The sequence below is a fragment of the Loxodonta africana genome, chromosome 22, assembly GCF_030014295.1.
Source record: "Loxodonta africana isolate mLoxAfr1 chromosome 22, mLoxAfr1.hap2, whole genome shotgun sequence".
Classification (NCBI taxonomy): Eukaryota; Metazoa; Chordata; class Mammalia; order Proboscidea; family Elephantidae; genus Loxodonta; species Loxodonta africana.
This window is the reverse complement of record NC_087363.1, coordinates 10,591,799-10,615,166: the sequence shown is the minus strand read 5'-3', so window position 1 is coordinate 10,615,166 and position 23,368 is coordinate 10,591,799. Positions and strand designations below refer to the sequence as shown.

The following is a 23,368-nucleotide window of genomic DNA, read 5'->3' as shown; positions in this document are numbered from 1 at the left end:
TTTTAAAACTTGGGTGATCCAGAACTATAACCAGAATGGGAAAAATTATGGGTCGAGGCCCTGGAATGGAAGACTTGGAAGAGACTTAGTGAGCCCATTCAGGAGCCTAATGCATGAGATTGGATTGTTGCCAGGACAACGAATGACAGACGTTCAAAGCAGTGCGATCCGCTGCCATCTTTGAGCATGGCAACATTGTTTCCAACTCTGCACAGAATTCAAGTGGCAAGAGATTTGGTTGCTATGCAACGAATATGCTGCCCTTGTTTTCTAAGAGGGAGATTAAGTTTCTAGCAGGACTTCGACCTGTAAATTTTCTTGTTCCAGTTGTGGTTTTGGTTCACTCAAATTTTAAAAATTCGAGTTTGTCCAGTGTTGTTTTTTCAGCCATGATTGAACTGGGAAGAACCAATTTGAAGCCCGGTTTTATATCTAGTCTTATCGACATCGCCATGTAAGAAGTGCAGCAACATAACTGATAAACAATTTGTGGTTAGGAAGTGTTTCTCACAAGGCTGTCTTGAAGAACAATTAAAATCATTACTGGTTTACTCTAAAATATAGCTCTAGTCCGACCTTTGGAGTCTTGTTTCCTGAAACTGACTGAATTCTTCAAAAGAGCACAATGCCCAAAGCAAAATGGTTTTGCTAGTTTATCTAGACCATTGTTTGACTCCAAGGTGACTTTTACAAACCAGTTTCTTCAAGGTTCAAAAGGATATTTAATGAGTAATGGCCTTGGTGGGTCACCCCAGCCCTATGGACCCTGGAATTCTGGGCTCCACGAGAATTAAAACTGTTTCTCAAGAGTCAGAGGTCAGTTCCAACCATGGCTTTTTATGGATGCAGTAATTAATGATCACGCACTGAAGTGACTTTTCAGTCAGTCAACCCTTGATACCATTTGGGAGTTTTTTGCATACAGAGTTCAGAAAGGTGATCTCAAACTGCCTTAACAGATAATTGGTTCATGGAACTACAAAGCCTCAGATAGGGCTGCCTTCAGATTGGCTTTGTCTGGGGCTTACATTTTGTCAACAGAATTGATTCAGATTTTGTGTCCTCTGGCTTGTTTCAATTTTTGAGCTCCTCTGCTGACCCCCTTCTTGACCCTCGGGCACCACCTTGAGGCTTCTTGATCATGTTTTTACACCTTCAAGAAGAGAGAGTAGTCTTCTGATTGGCAGACATCTCCATGTCCTCTCCACCTTCCTTCTAACACACCATTGGCCCAGGAGCATGGCTTGCAGTGATTAGCTGACTTAAGCCAACAAGGGGACCCCTGGAGTTAGTTGGCTGGGGGGCAGGATGGGAGGTGGTCATCCAGTACATTATACATGGTTAGGAGTAGTAGTGGGTGGTAGGTCAGTAGTGGAATTCTTCCCTTTTATGCGGGAGATTTGGGTTTGATTCCTGGTCAGTGCACATCATGCGCAGCCACCACCCGTTTGTCAGTGGAGGCTTGTGTGTTACTATGATGCCGAACGGCTTTTAGTGAAGCTTCCAGACTAAGACAGACTAGGAAGAAAGGCCTGGTGATCTACTTTTGAAAATCAGCCAGTGAAAACCCTCTGGATCACAAAAGTCCAACCAACAAGCCATCATGGAGATGGCATAGGACCTGGCAAGGTTTTGTTCTGTTGTGTATGGGGTTTCCATGAATCAGGGGCCGACTCGACAGCAACTAACAACAACAAAGTAGAGTAGGGTATGGTTTTTATAAAAAGAGAGACTGTCTTCTGCAACGAATTTCTTGTTGTGTGTCATCAAGTCAGTTCTGACTCCTGTCGACCCTGTATGAGAGAACTACCCCATAGGATTTCCTAGGCTGTAGTCTTTACAGGAGCAGATCGCCAAGCCTTTTCTCCCATGAAACCACTGGTGAGTTTGACCTAACAACCTTTTGGGTTAGTAGCTGAGCACTTAACCATTGCGCCACCAGGGCTACTCTTAACAAGTACCTACTACATTAAATTTTAAGAACAGGCATTAAAAAATGAACGCTATATGCCAAGTGCTGAATTAGGTGTTCTCACAGTGGCTTGTGTTGGCTTCATGACAGGCCTTTGAACCAGTTCTAAGTGACTGAAACAAGGGCAACTTATGCATTTCATAGCAACCAAATCTCTTGCACTTGAATTTTGACTCAAGTAGGAAACAGGCAGTGGTGCCCCACTCAGAGTTCACACTGCCATCTCTTCAGTTAGCAGTGTTTAACCATTTGCACCACACCACACAGGGACTTCTAGATGAGAAGACCAGGAGACGGGAAATTTTATATTTGGTCCCTAGAAGATTCGTCTGGTTAACTACGTTGGGCTCTGAATCTCTGATCTGCAAAATTGTGGATTGGATTGTGTGGTACCTAAACCTTCATTCTACTGTAAAACTGGCTAGTAACTTAGATTTTGACTTTGTCATTCAGGACCAATGACCAGATATGTATTTACTTTTTAGATGTGTATTTGGATTTTAAAGAATCCCTGATGGTGCAGTGGTGAAGGGCTTGGCTGCTAACTGAAAGGTCAGGGGTTTTAACCCACCAGTTGCTCTGCAGGAGAAAGACCTGGTGATCTGACCCCCTAAAGATTACAGGCTTGGAAACCCTAATCTGTCCTATACAGTCATTACGAGTCTGAACTGACTCCATGACACACCACAAAAACAACAACATTTGGATTGTATAAGAGTCATATTTCCTTCTAAAGGGCTCATCTCTGAGCCTCTTTGTTCTTTGGGCTAAGTGTTATTTCTTTCACAGTCACAGTTCATCTTTGCAGTTGAAGTGTAGGCATAAAGTACTTCATGTTTCCTGATTTTTCTTGATGACTGTCACCTTGCCAACAAGGCTGATACCATCATGGTGGGGGTGGTGGTGGCGGTATTACCATTATCATCATCATCATCACTTCATTGACTAATTTGGAAATTTGGAATGGAGAATGTAAAGTTGGTATAATGTTCTCCTGGTGCCATCTTAAATTTGAATATACGGTTCCCTCAACCATTTTCATTGCTTTTTAAAAACAGCTTGGTTTTGTTTGGGTGCATTTAAATATTAACAGAGTCAACTGGCCTGCCTTGTTCGAAGTATCATTCCATTAAATTTTGGATTCTGGGCACCTATGCCATTTGTCTTCCTACATGTCAGTGCATTCAGGTATGGGCTCACCACAAAGTACATTTGCATCATGAATTGTCTGAGAGGGGGAGGGCTTTGAACACTGCAGCAAACAGATGGAAGCTCTCAATAATGGGGGAGAGTATTTTTGCTTTCATGTGGCTGATTGGATTCATTTTGAGTTTTTCAAAAATACATCATTTAGTGTTTCTTTTCTGAGCATCGTTGGCTTTGGAGGAGTTCTCGTTTCATATCCTTGGGTGCAACAGGTGACTGTTTGTGCTCCAAAGGATGTGGTGGTGGTGGTGTTAGGTGCCATCGAGTCGCTTCTGACTCGTAGCTACCCTGGTACAACAGAACGAAACTCTGGCCCATCGTGCGCCATCCTCATGATCATTGTGAGCCCATTGTTGCCACTGTGTCAGTCCATCTCGTTGAGGGTCTTCTTCTTTTTCGCTGGCCCACCACTTTACCAATCGTGATGTCCTTTTCCAGGGATTAGTGAGTCCCTCCTGATATCACGTCCAAAGTACGTGAGACGAAGTCTTGCCATCTTTGCTTCTAAGAAGCATTTTGGCTGTACTTCTTCCAAGATGGATTTGTTTGTTCTTTTGACAGTCCATAGTATAGTCAGTATTCTTTGTCAACACCACAATTCAAAGGCATCCGATCTTCTGTGATCTTCCTTATTAGTTTATTGCCCAGCTTTTGCATGCATATGAGGTGATTGACAATACCATGGGTTGGGTGAGACACGTCTTAGTCTTCCAAGTAACATCTTTGCTCTTTAACACTTTAAAGAGACCTTTTGCAGCACATTTGCCCAATGCAGTGCATCTTTTGGTTTTTTTGACTCCTGCTTCCATGGGTGTTGATTGTGGATCCAAGAAAATGAAATCCTTGACAACTTCACTCTTTTCTCCATTTATGATGATATTGCTTAGGATTTTTGTTTTCTTTGTCTTTGTTTTCCAAAGTATTTGAAAGATGGTATTCCCTGTGGGGTGTCTCCCAGGCCATGCATGGTGCTGTGTGAACAGGGTTTGGTATCAAAGGCCCTAGCTTTGATGCGGTATATTCTTGTTTGGCTGTCTCGTCTGCTGCATGCTTACCTGTGTGACCTGGGACTGGTGACTTAGCCTTCTCTAAGCCTCACTTCCTCCATTTAGACAAGAGGTAGGATGACCCCAGCTCTGTGAAGGTTAAATGACGCCAGAGGGCATTTGCACCCTGGAGGTATGCTGTACTTGTAGATAGAGCCAAAACCACAGGTTCCACATCTGCTAGTTCCTGTGACCTTGGGCAAGCTGAAGTTACTTAACACTCTGGAAGCTTCTGTTTGCTTATCTACAGACCATTCCGATAATTGTGTCTCCTGCCTGGTGGTTATTTTGCAGGTCAAATAAGATAATGTATGTCAGGTTCTCAGTATACCAGCTTCTTCGCACAAAGTCAAGGCTCACTGCTAGCTTTTACTAATAGTGATCCTGCTAATCTTTCTGGATTCTCCTGAAGTTGATTTTTTGTAAAATAATCTCTTGCGGTTGAGTCCATTTTGACTCATAGTGACCTATAGGACAGAGTAGAACTGCCCATAGGGTTTCCAAAGAGTGGCTGGTGGATTTGAACTGCTGACCTTTTGGTTAGCAGCCAATCTCTTAACCACTGTACCACCGGGGCTCCTAAGGAAGCTGTATTCAGTCATCCCCAAGGTAAGTGTTCCTGTGAATCACCCAGACCTTTGAGTGGACTCCGATTCATGGTGACCCCATGTGCATCAGAGTAGAACTGTGCTCCCTAGAGTTTTCAGTGGCTGATTTTTCAAAAGTAGATTGCCAGGCTTTCCTTCCAAGCCACCTTTCAGTTAGCAGCCGAGTGCATTGGCCACATGCCCCCTTCCTGTGATCCAGTGGGGTGATGGCTCTGTCTCATTACGGGTCTCCCTCTCTTCCAGCATTGACAGAAGGCTACGTTGGGACCCTGCCCGGAAACAGACAGGGCAGCTCAGTGCAGATCCGCAGACGCGAGGCCTCTGGCGACCCGTACTGGGCCTACTCTGGTGAGTCGGACTGTTCTGGTCGGGATCACACAGGCCAGTTCACATCTCATTAAACTCACTCGGAAGCACACTTCTAATCACTTTCACGCCTGAGTTCTGTTTGTTCAATCCTTTTGTAGTTCACTAGAAGTTGAAATAGTCAACCGTGTTTTTTTTCCTCAAGGTTATAAGTACCTTAATTTATCTCTCCCACCTGTTTTCTCAGCTTGTTTTTTTTCTCCTCAATTTGCATTTATTTCTGAACTTTACTTGTTAATAAGTTATTGTTCCAAACTTGTCATTTTCCAAAAGACACAGCGTTCTCTGTTCTCTTTCTGGGTGCTGTGATTTCAGAGAGCAGAAAATATAACGCTGGCCTTGAGTGGCTAAATGTCTGCTGGATGCTACAGAGTATCAGATGGTAAAATGGTCTCTTATGCTCAAGTCCAAGAAATGCAATGTGATTTTCAGGTCAGAGCCTGTTGATTGAATATATTTCAGCCCTCTACTCTATGGTATTCTGTACTTCTTTTCATTTTTGTTTTTTGCTTCCAGCCTTGGAGCCAGTAAAGAGGGAAGGCATTGTGATCACTGTGTTGACTACTATACTGGCAATAATTTTCTTATATTTTAAGGGCTAAAAAATAAAGATATGTAACAATATGCAATTCCTTCTGCATTATACTTCTAACAACCTCCAAATAAAATGTGATCGATGGATTGGTATTTCTAAAAGAGGTTTTGATGCTCAAAAATATATGGAAAATGTATTACAGCTAATTAAAGAGGAATACTCCAGGAAGATGGACCACTTTGGAAATTACTTTGGCGCTGAGTAATTCTGATTCTTGGTACGAATCAGCGTGGAGGCACGGAGCATTAGTCTTGATAATAAATCTCCGTATTATGAAATGTTGTTGTGTATAGAACTGAATGATATCATTTTCATAATGTTGCCCTGATTTTCAATCCTGAATTCCTACCTGCAAATCCTGTTAAATTTATGTCAGTGTGGATTTATAGGCCCAATCTTTAATTACACCTTATCTATTGGCTTTTTGCATCGTTTTGTCTATTGATGAATCTCCTGCCCCCACTGGGAGAATAGCCTATCTGTTTTGTTTTGCAAGGAACAGATAGCGATTCTGAAGTCTTCCATCACAACCAGTTCCTTCTCATTAGAATTATCTAATTAGAGCCTTTTTGTCACTATTTCTGATAAATGAAGGAAATCGAGAGATGAAGGCCAAAATTACATATATATATAGCTTCTTGCCAAGAAGCCCAAAGAAAATTTATCATTTTGTACTCTGTGGCTCTGATACCAGTTAGGAGGAGACGTTAAAGTGGCCTGCTATTTACAGTTCATCAATTTAGAATAATAACGCTGTTAGTCAGGAAATTGGAAATTATATCCCGTCAGCATCTGCAATTGCAAATGGCAGTGAAAGGATTGAAAGACCCAAAACTTTTCCCATTCCTTAGTTTGGAATGTATGTAGGTCGTGCTGTCTTTGAGGTGGAATGATGATTGGTGTCGTTTACCCTGGCAGATTTAAGGAGTCTCCTTCTTGGATTTCTGGGGTGCCTTGTGTCTAGATTTGAGTACTGCCTTTATTAATGGAGGGGGCTGATAGTTCTAGTTCCCTGGTTGGCACACTTTTTCTGTAAAGGGCCAGATAGTAAGTATCTTAGGCTTTGCAGGCCATAGAAGAGTCTCTGTTGGAACTATTCTGCCATGGTAGTACAAAAGTAGCCATAGGCAATACTGGAGAAATAGTATTTTTTGGTTCAGTAAAACTGTAGTCATTTAGGGAGTCCGTCAGGATATGGACTGGTTTGGAAGAACTAGTGAAGTCACTTGCTAGACATAATGGAGGAAATAAGAGTAAAAGAAGAAAAGAATGAGACAGTTATCAAGTGATGGCGTATAATCCTCATGCCTGAAATAGTTCTTCCTGAAAATGCCACAGTACCAGTGGTTACTTCACTCCGAAGCGGTGCGATGTTGGTTCTCATGTCAAGGAGACTTGGTTCACCGGAGACATTCCTTAGTATTTAGCCCATAGACAAAGAAAGGGCAGGAAGGAGTAAGAAATGTTTCTTGTTACTTTTGGCACTTCAGGCCAGCACCTTAAAACTGTAGCAATCCAGATGTGGGACTATTAGCTACAGATAAACCAAAAACACCAAACCTGTTGCCTTCATGTCGATTCTGACTTACAGCGACCCCATAGGGTTTCCAAGGCTGTAAATCTCTATGGAAGCAAACTGCCACATCTTTTTCCCACAGAGCGACTTGATTTCAAACCACTGACCTTTTGGTTAGCAGTTGATTGCTTTAACCATTGCGCCATCAGGGCTGCTTTAGCTACAGTATGTAAACACTGCTAAATATTAAATGTTGATTGAAGAGTGGGACTGCCAAAAGAAAGACTTATTCTTTGCTAGGGAAACATTTATAAATTTAGCAAAGATGAAGCAGGTTATTTCTGAAACTTTATTTGGTGATCTTGATTTTAGTCCCATGCCTCTAATTAGATGGATTATCTTAGTTCCTGCTATGATCATGCTTGGGAGGTGTGGCATGTGACAGCATGCCACAAGTGGGAAGACATTTAATTGTTCTGAGCCTCTGTTTCCCCATCTGTGAAACGGGAATAATTAATACCACTTCCCTCATAGGGCTGTTAAGGGGATGAAATGAGATGATGTGTGTGAAAAGTGTAATTTATTCTCTGGAATAAAGTAAGTGATATTACCAGTTGTTGCTTTTGACACTGTGATTACTGTTGCTGCTGCTGTTGATGTTAATATTGAAATTCTCAGTGGGTAGCCACAGTGGACAGTGGATTATCACTTGGTGATACTGAAAGCTAAGCAAGTTGAGTCTTAAAGTCTGTGATTCACAGGGGTTTCCCATTTGGGATTTGGGAATGAGCGTCAAGCCAACTATTTTCAAGTCCAGAGGCTGGCAAACTATAGCCTGCCACGTATTTTTGTAAATAAAGTTTTATTAGAACGCAGGCACATCCATTTCTTTACTTATTGTCCAGGACTGCTTTTACATTACAGTGGGTACAGCTAAGTAGTTGTGACATACCAAATGACAGAAAAGGCTAGAATATGTACAGTCTGGCCTGTTCTAGAAGAAATTTGCTGACCCCTGCTCCCATTGGTGTAGCCTGGGTTTTGTGCAGATGTTAGTCTGACTCAGGTATAGAACTGTTGAGAAATTTGGAAGGTGTCTATTGTTTTTTAGCCTTGCCTTTCGCTTGAGCGGGGATATCCTCAGCAAACCTTCTAGTTAGCATTAGTGGGGATTCAGCAATTCTGCTTTTGGAAAGGACTTGGGAGAAGCAGAGCTGCGTGGGCGTGATCTCCTGCTGTAGATGGATGGGGCGCCTCCTGGGTCTTGCTCCTTACGTCATCTTTGCGTGGGTGTGGTTGGGTGATGATGCTGACCCAGTCATTCTAATGGCATTCCTCCCCACTCACCAAGGACAGTTGCATGAATATTCAATATTGTCATGTTTTGTTTTTTTATGATACTGTCTTGACAGTTCCAGTTCCAGGTGCTGTTGAGTCGATTTCGACTCGCGATGACCCCATGTGTGTCAGCGTAGAACTGTGCTCCATAGGGTTTTCAGCGGATGATTTCTCAGAAATAGATTGCCAGGCCTTTCTTCCCAGGTACCTCTGAGTAGACTCGAACTGCCAACCTTTTGGTTAGGAGTCGAGCATGTTAACTGTTTGTACCACTCGGGGTCTGTCGTGAGAGTAATCCACTGATTTAGTGTAACTTTTCTCTTTCACTTTAGGATTAGCCAAGTTATTTCAGTTTCACTACATTTGAATATAGCTTGCTCATCAATAACACCCTATTTATATGTGAAATGTTAAAAAATTTTAGTAGGCTTATCCAAGAATGCCATTGCGAACACCTACAACTTTAGCATAAAACCAGTTGGCTTTGGGGCGATTCCAACTCATGGCGATTCCATGTGTGCAGAGTAGGACTGTGCTCCATAGCATTTTCAAGGTTGTGACATTTTGGAAGCAGATTGCCAAGCCTTTTTTCCGAGGTGCCTCTTTGTGGGTTCGAGCTGCCCTTTGGTCAGTAGTCCAGCGCTTAACCATTTGCACCACTCAGGTAGAGCCAGAAGAGGAGTATTTATTGAGGGCCCTGGATATGTGTGTTCTAGTTCCACTGGGGTCGTCTGATGGGTGGTTCTCTCTCTGGTTCTTAATGCCGTCTTCTGTAAAAAGGGGGTCTTCATATCTGAGTTCAGTGTGAAAATACCATTAATGAAAGGTATCAAATGGAGTATGCACGTAAGATGTTATTGTTAACTGTTAGTAATAACGATAACTAATACAAAGTAATTTCAAGATTGCTTTCTATCTTGCTTTTTCTTTTTTCCCTTTATATTAAGATAACGGGGAAAAAAGGAAAGACCTCTTCATGTATTTGGCACAGAATTATAGTGAAAAGAAATGCAATAGTTTAAAAGTATCTCATTGGAAATATTGGAACATCTTCCTTCTGTTAGCCCTGTTAGATGAAGATGTAGATATTTTATGTGTTACCTGAGGTGGTGACAGCTCACGAAGTTTGGAGTTTGCCCAGAACCTCTGTGATTATTACATGAAAGTAACATATGGTAGATAGGTCACGATGGCTGGAAAGGCAAATATAAGAAACAAAGCTGGAGCAAGTTCAAGTGGAGATTTGCAGCAGTTCTGTAAAACAATCTGTTTTTCCCTTTTCCCCTCAAAGGCTTTGGAGAAAAACAGGTTGTGGTTTCTCCCTCTACCCCCACCTCCCCCCCGCCCCCTTTTTTTTAACCTTATTCTGTTCGATTTTCTGCATTTTCAAAAATCTCTATCTTAGGTTTCTTTTGTTAGGAAAAAGCTTCTCTGAATCAATACAGAGGGACATTTCTCATGGTTACGCATACCCATTGCCATTGAGTTGATTCCAATTCATAGCGACCCAATAGGACAGAGTAGAACTGCCCCCATAGGGTTTCCAAGGAGTAGCTGGTGGATTTGAACTGCCAACCTTTGGTTAGCAGCCATAGTTCTTCACTACTAGCCACCAGAGTTTCTCGTGGTTAGATGCATTGACAGTTGAAACCTCCAATGACCAAAAGTCCCTGCAAGGAGTGTGGCCATTGGATTATTCTAAGGGGCTTTCCTGCCTTGGCCAGGGGATTATAGGAGGAAACATCCAAGGTCCTTTCTAATTGTCCTGGGGTTTTTATGACTTCTCAGCTGTAAAATGGAGATAAAAGAACATACCTTGCAGGGTGGCTTTGAGGATTAGAGGTAATGTGTCTAAGCGCTTGGTATAATTCTTGCCCTCTACCCTGGAATAGAGTACATATTACCCACTGGGCTTTTAATCGTATGCCACCCCACTGCACTGTTCATATGAACAATCTTGTTTTATAACACACGTGTGTGTGTCTCATGTCGTCAGATAAATGTAGAATCCTCGAGGACTTGGCTTATAGCTTACAATTCCTAGTTTTTCCTGCAGTGTGCCAGAGTATCTCATTTTGTACATATTTGGTGCATATTTTTCAAGCAGGCGAATGGATGGACGGATAAATGAACTCATGCCAGAGTTTGCTTGGAAGCTCACCAAGGGGTCCTGCCATGAAATTCAGATAAATTAATGGGTGATTTACAGAAGGTTTTGCCGTTGGATCCCTTTAAGTAACGCACTCCCCTGGTGAACTTAAGATAAAATTAAATTCCTAAAATTACATTTCCATGCCTATTTTTAAGACTATCTATGCAGGGTAAAGCCAGATATACATGCTTGCAGGAGTCTGCTTTTGTCATGAGAAGATTGGGGAAAACACTGAAGGATCTCAGAGTTTAATGTTAACATTGTTGTATTATTTACCCCCTTTCCTCCTGCCTCCTAAGAGGTCTCGTAAGGGAGCTGTTTTTCCCCAGAGACTTCCCCTTTGCAGCAGAGACCTTCTGTTCTGATGGGACCGCACTGTTGGTGGGGGAATCAGCCTTGAGATTGATCTTCCCAAGTCCCAGCTCAGAGGCGACCTTCAGCCCGATGCTTAGCCTGACTCTTCTCCTCCCTCACTCCTCAGTCTCTGGTTTGTGTTTTGGACTTTATATAGTCTCCGTTCTTAGTTGCCATCGAGTTGGCTCCTACTCACGGGGACCTTATGTGTAATAGAAGGAAACACGGCCCAGTCCCCCATCTCCATGGTTGTAGCTGTGTTTGAGCCCATTGTTGTGGCTGTTGAGTCAGCCCCTCTCGCTGCAGTCGGTCCTCCATCTCCATGGTCGTAGCTGTGTTTGAGCCCATTGTTGTGGCTGCTGTGTCAGCCCCTCTCACTGCAGTCGGTCCCCCATCTCCATGGTCGTAGCTGTGTTTGAGCCCATTGTTGTGGCTGCTGTGTCAGCCCCTCTCACTGCAGTCGGTCCCCCATCCCAACGGCTGTAGCTGTGTTTGAGCCCATTGTTGTGGCTGCTGTGTCAGCCCCTCTCACTGCAGTCGGTCCCCCATCTCCATGGTCGTAGCTGTGTTTGAGCCCATTGTTGTGGCTGCTGTGTCAGCCCCTCTCACTGCAGTCGGTCCCCCATCCCAACGGCTGTAGCTGTGTTTGAGCCCATTGTTGTGGCTGCTGTGTCAGCCCCTCTCACTGCAGTCGGTCCCCCATCTCCATGGTCGTAGCTGTGTTTGAGCCCATTGTTGTGGCTGCTGTGTCAGCCCCTCTCACTGCAGTTGGTCCCCCATCTCCATGGTCGTAGCTGTGTTTGAGCCCATTGTTGTGGCTGCTGTATGAGCCCCTCTCACTGCAGTCGGTCCCCCATCTCCATGGCTGTAGCTGTGTTTGAGCCCATTGTTGTGGCTGCTGTGTCAGCCCCTCTCACTGCAGTTGGTCCCCCATCTCCATGGTTGTAGCTGTGTTTGAGCCCATTGTTGTGGCTGTTGAGTCAGCCCCTCTCGCTGCAGTCGGTCCTCCATCTCCATGGTCGTAGCTGTGTTTGAGCCCGTTGTTGTGGCTGCTGTGTCAGCCCCTCTCACTGCAGTCGGTCCCCCATCCCCATGGCTGTAGCTGTGCTTGAGCCCATTGTTGTGGCTGCTGTGTCAGCCCCTCTCACTGCAGTCGGTCCCCCATCCCCATGGCTGTAGCTGTGCTTGAGCGCATTGTTGTGGCTGTTGTGTCAGCCCCTCTCACTGCAGTTGCACTCGTTTTCACTGACCCTGTGCTTTACCGAACTTGATGTTCTTTTCTAGCAACTGGTCTTCCCTGAGTACAAGTCTTGCTTCCAAGAGCATTCTGCTTGTATTTTCTCCAAAAGTGATTTATCTGCTTTGTACTTGCCTGGAATCTCTTTACAGTTTTTAAGTAGAATTCATTCATTCAAATCACTTATTTAGTGTTTAGGGTATGCCAGGTGTTGTGCTGTATGGTGAGGGGCTAAAGAAGCTTCTCATGGAATTGATGTTGCTGGCGCCAAGCCTAATGTGGGCAGATGTTTGGCAGGACGTGTAAAGGCCTGAGGCAGTGAAGGGGAATTGGAAGCAGCTCGTTCAGTAGGTTTGGAGCATTTGGCAGGGGGGAGAACCTTAAGGGAAAAATCCAGAACACTGGAGTTGAACTACAGAGGACCCTACAATACTAATGATCTAGAATTCTTTCTGGGGCTAGCAGGGAGGCTTTAAAGGGTTTCATGGTGGAAATGGAGTACATATAGTTCTTTTCCTGTCTGAGTAGGACTACTGTTTGTGCAGTTAAGGATTGGATGGTAGGGGGAGAGGGCAGGATGAAAAACAAGGAGGCTGTATCATGGGGGATTTGGGAGGTACAAGGAGATAGCCCATGGGAATTCAGTACCATTTGTGCACGGCAGAGGAAGCAAAAATGAATTGTCCAGGAAGACTTTCAGGATGATTGAAGATGGCATAGCATTTAATTTAAAATGAGTAAATAAGAATAGGAATGGTGGGTTTGTTTTAAAGATGATGAATTTGGGCGTGAACCTGTTAAGAGGTGGTGTTGTGTTTTCTCCATATTTCTTAACACCCTTTAGGCTTTATGCTCTTTGAGCAGAACTGTTGCCTATAATTAATCTTTGTATTGTCCTGTTCCCACCTCAGTGTTTTGGGATAGGAGGGCCTCAAGGTAGGGAACAAATTGTAGAACAAACTGTCCCTTCCTATAGGTAGTCTGTTTCTTTTACACTCAGTCTGCGATTACAAGGATAGATAAAAAAAAAATAGGGTGAGAAAAACACATATGGTCACACTCTAACCAGGGCTTTATGTATAAAAGAGAAAAATGTGTTGCCATATGTTTAAGGTACCTTGAGCATTTTTCAGTACTTGGCTGAGTTTGATTCACTCTTCCCCCATTTGGAAAAAAGTCCTCTCCACTAAGATGTTTTCTTTAAACTTTATTCTACTCCTTGCTGCCTGACTTCTGAAGTTTCCAGGATTCTGTTCTCTGGGGTTTCACAAGTGTCTATAATGTTAATGGACTCTAATGTAGATTATAGGGGCCTTATGACCCTTGGAAAAGCCTATTAAGAAGATATATATTGTTCAAAGCCGAGTTGGTATCAATGATAACAATTTCAACTGTTGCTGTGAGGCAGCGTTTAAAACATGGATAAATGCAAGGCTGAGGGTTTGGATTTTAAAGGGACTCTGAAGATAATGGGTTGACGAAACCTTTTTGGAGGGCTCTTTGGCGATACATGTGAAAATGTTAAATATTTGTTTGAGCTAACAGTTCTAGGAATTTGGCTTTCGGAAACACCTATGTAAGTCCCCATAGCAACAATGTTTAGCAGCCTAAATGGCCATCAGTAGGATTTGGGTAATTGTGGTTGGTACGTATGCAGTGAGATGCTTACGAAACATCCACCAAAATTAAGTCATTTGAGCTTCACGGTATATTAGGAAAGGAAGAGTTACAAAATGATACAACTCATAAAAATAGGTCTGAGAAATTTGGAGACTGTACACAAAAGTTAATTGTGGTTAGCACTGAGAAATTAGAGCTATCACTTTTTAATATTCACATTTCTATAACATTTTAATAACGTATAGAAGTATGATTAGAATATTTCAGTTTCTTAGACCAGTATTTCCATATTTTTGAAATAACCTTTTTATTTTAGAAGAGTTTTAGATTTGTAAAAAAGTTGCGAAGACATTACGGAGAGTTCGTAAACACCCCACAGCTAGTTTCTCCTGTTATTAGCATCGTTAATGTCTTATATGTTGTGTTTGTCACAACGAGCCAATATTGATACATGGTTGTTATTGATATACTATGGGGGGTTGGGCGACTAGCAGAAAAAAAGGAGTTGTGATGGTGCAATGGGTATGCGCTCAACTGCTAACTGAAAGGTTGGCGGCTCACACCCACCCAGTGGCTCTGAGGGAGAAAGACCTGGCAATCTGCTTCCATATAGATTACAGCCAAGAAAACCCTATGGGGCAGTTCTGCTCTGTCACATGGGGTCACCATGAGTTGGAATCGACTGGACGCCACCCAACAGCAACAATGGAAAAGACACTTGCTTGTGTTCTTTCTGTTCTGGAGTCCAGAGGCATTCTTCGTGCTCTGCGCCTTGTGACCTTTCAAAACCAGGTTCAGTTACTGAAGCTGCTATGGTGTTTCCGGCAGAGTTCACCCATCTGTTCTCTCCTCCAGCCGTTTCAATTCTCCAGTCATTTACCTATCCAAACGCCTCGGTGGATTGTGAGCCCTTGGAGCGCAGGGATCAGATCTTACCTTAGTATCCTCTCTGGGATTCAGCAGAGGACTAGCGTGTTGTAACGACTTAGGAAGTGGCTGAATTGCATCAAATTCGGGCCGTTTTCCTGGTAGCAATTTTGAGGGGAGAGAAAGAAGAAGAGGAAAAAAAGAAAACTAAAGGGAAAGCAAGAAGGAAGCCAATGCTTTTTATCTCTTTAATTGGCTATATCTAGATTTTCTTTAGGTGAAATGTTTTCATTGGGATTTCAGATTTTATAAAATGCTGATATGAACTATGCAGAAATTAATGAATTGATATTGACTTAGTTTGAAAATGAACATCAAGATTTATTGAGCAAAGCAGTAAATATTGACCCAGGCAGAGACGAGGTCAATATTTGCTTTGACATAACATAAATCCCAATATTCATTAATCCATAAATTCAGCAGGCATATACAGGCATACAGAGAGTTATATAAAGTATATATTTTCCAAATTTGTGATGGATCAAAGTCAGACATCTTTTTTCCTGGTCGTAAATTTGAAAGGATGCCGTGCTCACCTTTGAAACTAGCTTCTTAGGGGTTGAGAGTGGGAACAGGGGTATGATTAATTTAGATGCTCAAAGGAAAAATGTAGCTAGCCTAATACATGCCCAGTATTTGGGGAGCAGTGATTTACATCTGCTGTGGGATTTACTTAAAGGCTACTGGCCTTCCTTTCTCACCTAACAAAATGTACCTGTTTATTGTGTCAGATTTGGTTCATAAAACACACTCTCTAATGGTATAAAGCATGGGGACATTCTATCTTTCCCTCTGGATAGTCTTAAGCTATGTTATGTGGAATTTTCTTTGGCAAATAAGATATCCTTGCTGTATATTGTGCTGAATAACACTTTAGTAGCCTCTCCCTTGCTGAAATTATTAAGTTGAATTGCACTTTTATTCCTTATCTTGTCATTTCTTCTCTTGGTGGGTGGGCCTAATATAAGGGAAAGGAGAGCCATTTTACTGGATTGTAAACTTTTAAGATTGCCAACATGTAGCTGGAATAAGTATCTAATACGTGTATAAAGGTTGAGTTTTCTAGTTAAGTGCAGAAACTCAGTCAGTGTTAAGTGTGATCTTGTACCTGATCAAAAGCCTTAAGTCTTAGTGTGGTCCTGCGGTGTATAGTCCACCTTGACTGTTCGTCCAGTTTGACAGTGTAACGTGGTGATTTAGTCTTCAGTGGCTGGTTTACTGATCCTGAAATGACCCTCACCTTCCTCTCTAAACTGGTAATTTCCCATGGCCCTTTTTGAGCTCAACAGCATTAATGGTAGTGTATCTTCTTGGTTGTTTTTCTTGCTCTCAAAACTTAACTGTCCTGTGTTTCATACGTTTTAAATGGCATTTTCTGTCATGCAGCTAAGACCCTGTGTAGTTAAAAATGAAATCAGCGGAGAGGCGGAGCCAAGATGGCGGACTAGGCAGACGCTACCTTGGATCCCTCTTACAACAAAGACACGGAAAAACAAGTGAATCGATCACATACATAACAATCTACGAACCCTGAACAACAAACACAGATTTAGAGACGGAGAACGAACTAATACGGGGAAGCAGCGATTGTTTCCAGAGCCTGGAGCCAGTGTACCAGTCAGGTACGGTACAAGCACAGAGAGCTGCTCCACCCCCCTGAACTAACCCCGGGAGGGGGACCAGCCGGTTCCACGGGCGGCGTGGGATGCAGCCGGTAGGAGAAGTCCCCGGGAGGCAGTGACTGGTCTTGGAGCAGAAAGAGCAACGTCCGAGCGGGGGAACCGTCCTGCAGGAATTTGGACTGGACGCAGTGGATTTTCTGGAAAAACTAGTTTCCCAGTGATGGCTCGGAGACAGCAGTCCATATCAAACCACTTAAAGAAGCAGACCATGACAGCTTCTCCAACCCCCCAAACAAAAGAAACAAAATCTTTCCCAAATGAAGATACAATCTTGGAATTATCAGATACAGAATATAAAAAACTAATTTACAGAATGCTTAATGATATCACAAATGAAATTAGGATAACTGCAGAAAAAGCCAAGGAACACACTGATAAAACTGTTGAAAAACTCAAAAAGATTATTCAAGAACATACTGGAAAAATTAATCAGTTGCAAGAATCCATAGAGAGACAACATGTAGAAATCCAAAAGATTAACAATAAAATAACAGAATTAGACAACGCACTAGGAAGTCAGAGGAGCAGACTCGAGCAATTAGAATGCAGACTGGGACATCTGGAGGACCAGGGAATCAACTCCAACATAGCTGAAAAAAAATCAGATAAAAGAATTAAAAAAAATGAAGAAACCCTAAGAATCATGTGGAACTCTATCAAGAAGGATAACGTGCGAGTGATTGGAGTCCCAGAACAGGGAAGGGGGACAGAAAACACAGAGAAAATAGTTGAAGAACTCCTGACAGAAAACTTCCCTGACATCATGAAAGGTGAAAGGATATCTATCCAGGATGCTCATCGAACCCCATTTAAGATTGATCCAAAAAGAAAAACACCAAGACATATTATCATCAAACTTGCCAAAACCAAAGATAAACAGAAAATTTTAAAAGCAGCCAGGGAGAAAAGAAAGGTTTCCTTCAAGGGAGAATCAATAAGAATATGTTCTGACTACTCAGCAGAAACCATGCAGGCAAGAAGGGAATGGGACGACATATACAGAACACTGAAGGAGAAAAACTGCCAGCCAAGGATCATACATCCAGCAAAACTCTCTCTGAAATATGAAGGCGAAATTAAGATATTTGCAGACAAACACAAGTTTAGAGAATTTGCAAAAACCAAACCAAAACTACAAGAAATACTAAAGGATATTGTTTGGTCAGAGAACCAATAATATCAGATATCAGCACAACACAAGGTCACAAAACAGAACGTCCTGATATCAACTCAAATAGGGAAATCACAAAAACAAACAAATTAAGATTAATTAAAAAAAAAATACACATAACAGGGAATCATGGAAGTCAATAGGTAAAAGATCACAATAATCAAAAAGAGGGACTAAATACAGGAGGCATTGAACTGCCATATGGAGAGTGATACAAGGCGATATAGAACAATACAAGTTAGGTTTTTACTTAGAAAAATAGGGGTAAATAATAAGGTAACCACAAAAAGGTATAACAACTCTATAACTCAAGATAAAAACCAAGAAAAACGTAACAACTCAACTAACATAAAGTCAAGCACTATGAAAATGAGGATCTCACAATTTACTAAGAAAAACGCCTCAGCACAAAAAAGTATGTGGAAAAATGAAATTGTCAACAACACACATAAAAAGGCATCAAAATGACAGCACTAAAAACTTATCTATCTATAATTACCCTGAATGTAAATGGACTAAATGCACCAATACAGAGACAGAGAGTCACAGACTGGATAAAGAAACACGGTCCATCTATATGCTGCCTACAAGAGACACACCTTAGACTTAGAGACACAAACAAACTAAAACTCAAAGGATGGAAAAAAGTATATCAAGCAAACAATAAGCAAAAAAGAAGAGGAGTAGCAATATTAATTTCTGACAAAATAGACTTTAGACTTAAATCCACCACAAAGGATAAAGAAGGACACTATATAATGATAAAAGGGACAATTGATCAGGAAGACATAACCATATTAAATATTTATGCACCCAATGACAGGGCTGCAAGATACATAAATCAAATTTTAACAGAATTGAAAAGCGAGATAGATACCTCCACAATTATAGTAGGGGACTTCAACACACCACTTTCGGAGAAGGACAGGACATCCAGTAAGAAGCTCAACAGAGACACGGAAGATCTAATTACAACAATCAACCAACTTGACCTCATTGACTTATACAGAACTCTCCACCCAACTGCTGCAAAATATACTTTTTTTTCTAGCGCACATGGAACATTCTCTAGAATAGACCACATATTAGGTCATAAAACAAACCTTTGCAGAGTCCAAAACATCGAAATATTACAAAGCATCTTCTCAGACCACAAGGCAATAAAAATAGAGATCAATAACAGAAAAACTAGGGAAAAGAAATCAAATACTTGGAAAATGAACAACACCCTCCTGAAAAAAGACTGGATTATAGAAGACATCAAGGAGGAAATAAGGAAATTCATAGAAAGCAACGAGAATGAAAATACTTCCTATCAAAACCTCTGGGACACAGCAAAAGCAGTGCTCAGAGGCCAATTTATATCAATAAATGCACACATACAAAAAGAAGAAAGAGCCAAAATCAGAGAACTGTCCCTACAACTTGAACAAATAGAAACTGAGCAACAAAAGAATCCATCAGGCACCAAAAGAAAACAAATAAATAAAAATTAGAGCTGAACTAAATGAATTAGAGAACAGAAAAACAATTGAAAGAATTAACAAAGCCAAAAGCTGGTTCTTTGAAAAAATTAACAAAATTGATAAACCATTGGCCAGGCTGACTAAAGAAATACAGGAAAGGAAACAAATAACCCGAATAAGAAACGAGAAGGACCACATCACAACAGAACCAAATGAAATTAAAAGAATCATTTCAGATTATTATGAAAAATTGTACTCTAACAAATTTGCAAACCTAGAAGAAATGCATGAATTCCTGGAAAAACACTACCTACCTAAACTAACACATTCAGAAGTAGAACAACTAAATAGACCCATAACAAAAAAAGAGATTGAAACGGTAATCAAAAAACTCCCAACAAAAAAAAGCCCTGGCCTGGACGGCTTCACTGCAGAGTTCTACCAAACTTTCAGAGAAGACTTAACACCACTACTACTGAAGGTATTCCAAAGCATAGAAAATGACGGAATACTACCCAACTCATTCTATGAAGCCACCATCTCCCTGATACCAAAACCAGGTAAAGACATTACAAAAAAAGAAAATTATAGACCTATATCCCTCATGAACATTGATGCAAAAATCCTCAACAAAATTCTAGCCAATAGAATCCAACAACATATCAAAAAAATAATTCATCCTGATCAAGTGGGATTTATACCAGGTATGCAAGGCTGGTTTAGTATCAGAAAAACCATTAATGTAATCCATCACATAAATAAAACAAAAGACAAAAACCACATGATCTTATCAATTGATGCAGAAAAGGCATTTGACAAAGTCCAACACCCATTCATGATAAAAACTCTTACCAAAATAGGAATTGAAGGAAAAGTCCTCAACATAATAAAGGGCATCTATGCAAAGCCAACAGCCAATATCACTCTAAATGGAGAGAACCTGAAAGCATTTCCCTTGAGAACGGGAGCCAGACAAAGATGCCCTTTATCACCGCTCTTATTCAACATTGTGCTAGAAGTCCTAGCCAGGGCAATTAGGCTAGACAAAGAAATAAAAGGCATCCGGATTGGCAAGGAAGAAGTAAAGTTATCACTATTTGCAGATGACATGATTATATACACAGAAAACCCTAAGGAATCCTCCAGAAAACTACTGAAACTAATAGAAGAGTTTGGCAGAGTCTCAGGTTATAAAATAAACATACAAAAATCACTTGGATTCCTCTACATCAACAAAAAGAACACCGAAGAGGAAATAACCAAATCAATACCATTCACAGTAGCCCCCAAGAAGATAAGATACTTAGGAATAAATCTTACCAAGGATGTAAAAGACCTATACAAAGAAAACTACAAAGCTCTACTACAAGAAATTCAAAAGGACATACTTAAGTGGAAAAACATACCCTGCACATGGATAGGAAGACTTAACATAGTAAAAATGTCTATTCTACCAAAAGCCATCTATACATTTAACGCACTTCCGATCCAAATCCCAATGTCATATTTTAAGGGGATAGAGAAACAAATCACCAATTTCATATGGAAGGGAAAGAAGCCCCGGATAAGCAAAGCACTACTGAAAAAGAAGAAGAAAGTGGGAGGCCTCACCCTACCTGACTTCAGAACCTACTATACAGCCACAGTAGTCAAAACAGCCTGGTATTGGTACAACAACAGACACATAGACCAATGGAACAGAATTGAGAACCCAGACATAGATCCATCCATGTATGAGCAGCTGATATTTGACAAAGGACCAGTGTCAATTAACTGGGGAAAAGATAGCCTTTTTAACAAATGGTGCTGGCATAACTGGATATCCATTTGCAAAAAAATGAACCAGGACCCATACCTCACACCATGCACAAAAACTAACTCCAAGTGGATCAAAGACCTAAACATAAAGACTAAAACGATAAAGATCATGGAAGAAAAAATTGGGACAACCCTAGGAGCCCTAATACAAGGTATAAACAGAATACAAAACATTACCAAAAATGATGAAGAGAAACCCGATAACTGGGAGCTCCTAAAAATTAAACACCTATGCTCATCTAAAGACTTCTCCAAAAGAGTAAAAAGACTACCTACAGACTGGGGAAGAATTTTCAGCTATGACATCTCCGACCAGCGCCTGATCTCTAAAATCTACATGATTCTGTCAAAACTCAACCACAAAAAGACAAACAACCCAATCAAGAAGTGGGCAAAGGATACGAACACACATTTCACTAAAGAAGATATTCAGGCAGCCAACAGATACATGAGAAAATGCTCTCGATCATTAGCCATTAGAGAAATGCAAATTAAAACTACGATGAGATTCCATCTCACACCAGCAAGGCTGGCATTAATCCAAAAAACACAAAATAATAAATGTTGGAGAGGCTGCGGAGAGATTGGAACTCTCATACACTGCTGGTGGGAATGTAAAATGGTACAACCACTTTGGAAATCCATCTGGCGTTATCTTAAACAGTTAGAAATAGAACTACCATACAACCCAGAAATCCCACTCCTGGGAATATACCCTAGAGATACAAGAGCCTTCATACAAACAGATATATGCACACCCATGTTTATTGCAGCTCAGTTTACAATAGCAAAAAGTTGGAAGCAACCAAGGTGTCCATCTACGGATGAATGGGTAAATAAATTGTGGTATATTCACACAATGGAATACTACGCATCGATAAAGAACAGTGAAGAATCTATGAAACATTTCATAACATGGAGGAATCTGGAAGGCATTATGCTGAGCGAAATTAGTCAGAGGCAAAAGGACAAATATTGTATAAGACCACTATTATAAGATCTTGAGAAATAGTAAACCTGAGAAGAACACATAGTTTTGTGGTTATGAGGAGGGGAGGGAGGGAGGGTGGGTGAGGGTTTTTTATTGATTAATCGGTAGATAAGAACTGCTTTAGGTGAAGGGAAAGACAACACTCAATACGTGGAAGGTCAGCTCAATTGGACTGGACCAAAAGCAAAGAAGTTTCCGGGATAAAATGAATGCTTCAAAGGTCAGCGGAGCAAGTGCGGGGGTCTGGGGAACATGGTTTTCGGGGACTTCTATGTCAATTGGCAAAATAATTCTATTATGAAATCATTCTGCATCCCACTTTGAAATGTGGCGTCTGGGGTCTTAAATGCTAACAAGCGGCCATCTAAGACGCAGCAATTGGTCTCAACCCACCTGGAGCAAAGGAAAATGAAGAACACCAAGGCCACACGACAACTGAGAGCCCAAGAGACAGAAAGGGCCACATGAACCAGAGACCTACATCATCCTGAGACCAGAAGAACTAGTTGGTGCCCGGCCACAATCGATGACTGCCCTGACAGGGAGCACAGCAGAGGACCCCTGAGGGAGCAGGAGATCAGTGGGATACAGACCCCAAATTCTCATAAAAAGACCAAACTTAATGGTGTGACTGAGACTGGAGGAATCCCGACGGCCATGCTCCCCAGACCTTCAGTTGACACAGGACAGGAACCATCCCCGAAGACAACTCATCAGAAATGAAAGGGACTGGTCAGTGGGTGGGAGAGAGACGCTGATGAAGAGTGAGCTAATGATATCAGGTGGACACTCGAGATTGTGTTGGCAACTCTTGTCTGGAGGGGGGATGGGAGGATAGAGAGAGAGGGAAGCTGGCAAAATTGTCAAGAAAGGAGAGACTGAAAGGGCTGACTCAAGAGGGGGAGAGCAAGTGGGAGTAGGGAGTGAGATGTATGTAAACTTACATGTGACAGACTGATTGGATTTGTAAACGTTCACTTGAAGCTTAATAAAAGTTATTAAAAAAAAAATGAAATCAGCGGCATGGGTGTAACGTAGAACCTTCACCTTGTTGAGAAATGCTTTCTTGTAACTTTATAAATCCGCGCTTTTCATCGATAATCACTATTACCAGCTGCCGTTGAGTCCGTTTTGACTCATAACAACCCCATGTGTGTCAGAGTGGAGCTGTGCTGCGCAGGGTGTTCGATGGCTGATTTTTAGGAAGCGCATCACCAGGACTTTGTTCCGAGGCACCCCTGTGGACTGGAACCTCCAACTTCTCAGTCAGCGGCTGAGCACTTAACCATTTGCATCACTCGGA

General features: G+C 41.7%; 1 protein-coding gene across 3 annotated transcripts in view; it reads left to right on the top strand.

Annotated features, from left to right (window-relative positions):
- PTPRG (protein tyrosine phosphatase receptor type G) overlaps nucleotides 1–23,368 on the top strand; it is an 822,569-nt gene that overhangs the window by 204,981 nt on the left and 594,220 nt on the right. For all 3 annotated transcript variants that reach the window (XM_064274291.1, XM_064274292.1, XM_064274290.1), the window contains exon 2: nucleotides 5,076–5,180. In XM_064274291.1, the coding sequence (XP_064130361.1) occupies nucleotides 5,076–5,180 (105 nt within the window). The remainder of the gene's footprint in view (nucleotides 1–5,075; nucleotides 5,181–23,368) is intronic.